Source organism: Acyrthosiphon pisum, chromosome X (genome assembly GCF_005508785.2).
Source record: "Acyrthosiphon pisum isolate AL4f chromosome X, pea_aphid_22Mar2018_4r6ur, whole genome shotgun sequence".
NCBI classification, from domain to species: Eukaryota; Metazoa; Arthropoda; class Insecta; order Hemiptera; family Aphididae; genus Acyrthosiphon; species Acyrthosiphon pisum.
Window position 1 is genome coordinate 113,765,883 of NC_042493.1, and position 3,172 is coordinate 113,769,054.

The 3,172-nt window shown below is 27.1% G+C and overlaps 1 protein-coding gene across 1 annotated transcript in view; it reads left to right on the forward strand.

The window, feature by feature from the left end:
• Positions 1-372: 372 nt before the first annotated feature.
• The window catches only part of LOC100574780 (general transcription factor IIF subunit 1-like), a 4,754-nt gene continuing 1,954 nt past the window's right edge, over positions 373-3,172 (forward strand). Inside the window, exons 1-6 of the mRNA XM_016801661.2 lie at positions 373-425; positions 2,038-2,169; positions 2,238-2,357; positions 2,423-2,593; positions 2,659-2,786; positions 2,852-2,953. Coding sequence (XP_016657150.2) covers positions 373-425; positions 2,038-2,169; positions 2,238-2,357; positions 2,423-2,593; positions 2,659-2,786; positions 2,852-2,953 — 706 coding nt within the window. The remainder of the gene's footprint in view (positions 426-2,037; positions 2,170-2,237; positions 2,358-2,422; positions 2,594-2,658; positions 2,787-2,851; positions 2,954-3,172) is intronic.

Below are 3,172 nucleotides of genomic sequence, written 5' to 3' on the forward strand. Positions count from 1 at the left end.
CAATTTAATTTGTAAATGGCTACATAATATAATAGAATTTATTATATATACAAGTATTATAATCTAAATATGTAGGGGCCCAGAAAATCTTTTACTCGGTGCTAAAGTACTTGTATATGTTACTAAATATATTCACCTTTGATAATTAGTTTTAAGTGATTAAGTACCTATATAGTGTAAGATTTTTTTATAATCTTATAATATTATAGAAATACAATTTTAACTATATATTATGAACTATGATAACTAAAATATGTATTAATTTATAATAATTTAATATAGGCAGTATATGTACTATGTATAATATTATGTATTTTAATAAACTAAAATATAATATCTATTTTCCTTTTAGTAAAAGCAAAGCAACCAATCATGCAGAACAATCAAGCCGGTGGCAGTAGAGAATTTACTTTAAAAATAAAAAAGTGAGTAACATACAACATTATAATTTACAGCAGTGAAATTTCTTGTATAAGTAGGTGCACAGTATATGTAGGCAATTTTTATAACTATTAAATGTACCTACACTAATAATCTAGATGTGTGACTTAAGAAGTTAAATAAATGATTAAGAATTCCAATTAAATCTTATTAATATTAATGCTAAGTATATTTTAGCTAAGGGTCTAATGTAGTTATGCTTAAGCTTGCAACAAACTACAAATAGTATGTAGGATAAATTTAAAATTTGTATGCTGAAAACAATTAGAATTCAACGCTCATATTTTATTTTAAATCAAAGACAATTTCAAGTTGGTCTGTACTTTGTATAGGTAAATCTTTTAATTTATTTATTACTAAACATTTTTTCAGTTCAAAATAAGTTTTGTTTATTGTTTTTATTGTGATATTCTAAACTTTTAAAATTTTTAAAATTTTGTGAAATGTCCCATTATAATTTACCCCCAAGACAGTCACCATTTCCAAACCAGACCTTATCTAATAAGCCTTAACTCCAATAATATATTATATTAAAATCCAAAACTGATTAAACAGTTTTTTGGGATATTTTTTATAATTATTTTATCTTACTCAAAGATAGTTAGGTACCTATTCATTTATAATTATAATGAATAATTAATATATTTATATTTCAAACACAAAGTGAAATGGTTATCATATACTTTTTGTGCGTATGTGGTACCTAATTTATTTAGCACTTAAACTTATCCAAAAATAAGTTGCATCAACAAAAACCAAATGTATTTTGCCATCTCTTAAAGTTGATTTAATAATGAATTGTAGCCTACGCCTGTCACATCCCATATTAATAATCAAATTACAATACACATATTATAAATTCAGTGATTTTATATGAAATAAATAACCCGCATATTTCTGTCTTACGTATGTACGAATTATGAATATTTTAAAATTGTAAATTGTTTATACGTGTTTTAATACTCATAACTCAATTTAAAATTAAAATATAACAAAAAGCCGATGAGATTCCTTAGATAACATTATTGCCTTTAAATTTTATAATAGGTTAATTCACTCTAATTTTAAAATTAATGTGGCTATACGTGACCCTCTTAAAGAACTCTTTAATATCTATGGTCCGAAATCATTATAATATTATAATACTGACCAGAACAATAAATTTGTCTATAACTAGTATGCAGCCAGACCATAGATCAGTGGCGAACCGAGGGGGTTTTGCAAGTTCAAACGTTTTGTTATTTTTGAGATGTAGCGATCAGTGAGTGAGTGATTAGTATTTGTCATTTAGATTTGTAGATTTGTACCAATGGAAACTATTTACAATTGATCAAGAAAAAAAAACTTAGGTATACTTAGTTACTACTTAATGCAGCCAAAATTACATCCAAAATTGTGTTAAAAGTATACAACAACCAACAATGTAGACACATAGTTAAATATTATCAAATAATTTGTAATCCAAGTATATTGGCCCAGAGTTTTAATAGAAGGATCGGCCACTGGGAACTTTCCCGGTATATAGCTGGGTCAATTCGCCACTGTCAGTATCCTATAATTATTAATTTTCTATTTTTATTCAAATGTATTTAATAGGAATTCAGATGTGAAATATCAGTTATTGAAATTTAATAAAAACAATGAAGTTGAAAAATGGTCAAGTCATACTAAATTGAAGAAAGAAGTCAAAGGTGACAGAAAAACACCAGTAATCGATGATATGCCCAAGTATACATTTTTTTCCTTCTGAATAATATCATGTTATATATGTTTGATATATTATGTATTTATTTTAGGTTTGGAGCGGGAAGCGAATTTGGTCGCGAAGCTAGACTAAAAGCAAAGAATAAAAAATATAACAGTAACAAAAACCTGTCAGAAACTACTTCTTGGAATTTGGATATTGAAGGAAAAAAGTAAGTTTTTTAAGCATAAATTAATATAAAATATATGATGGTACAATACTGATTACTCATTTTAGATTTAAAGGTGCAAGGCAAGGTGGAATAGATGAAAATTGTTCATACTACATATTTAGTCGTGAAGAAGGTAATGTGATAAATGCACATAAATTAGAAGAGTGGTATAACTTTCAACCTGTATTACGTTACAAGACATTAACAACCAGCGAAGCAGAGGAAGAGTTTGAAAGGTACTAGTTATTAATAAACAAGTAATTGCAGTAAAATAACAAATTAATTATCATATTTTTTATAGGCGTGATAATGCTTACAATAAGTTTAATATAATGATACAAAAGAAATTAAGCAATGAAGAAGATGAAGAAATTGATGAATATAATGAAAATAAAGAGAAAAATAGAGATAAAAGTTGTAAAACAAAAGGTTAGTGACACTAATCTACTGTTTAGAAATTTTCATTGCTGATGTATGTTGATTGATTATGTTAGAATTCAAAATATCTGAAATGGATGAATGGGATGGCAGCAATGAAGATTCATCAAACTCCACAGAGGAAAAAGACAATGAAAAAATTAAAACCAAACATAAACGTAAGGCATTCTTCATTTAATGCTGTTGAAAGCGGCTCGTCTTATTGTGCATTTAGGTCAATAACTCAATACGGATTTCCAAGAATGTTAGCGGTTGATTATCTAAAAATACATGTTACATGTTTTAAGAGGACGTGATACCCGCATGTGTTGTCTCCGTCTTACAACTGCGTAGCATAGCAAATTATACACAAAGCAGAACACGTGTAGCTCCGTTAG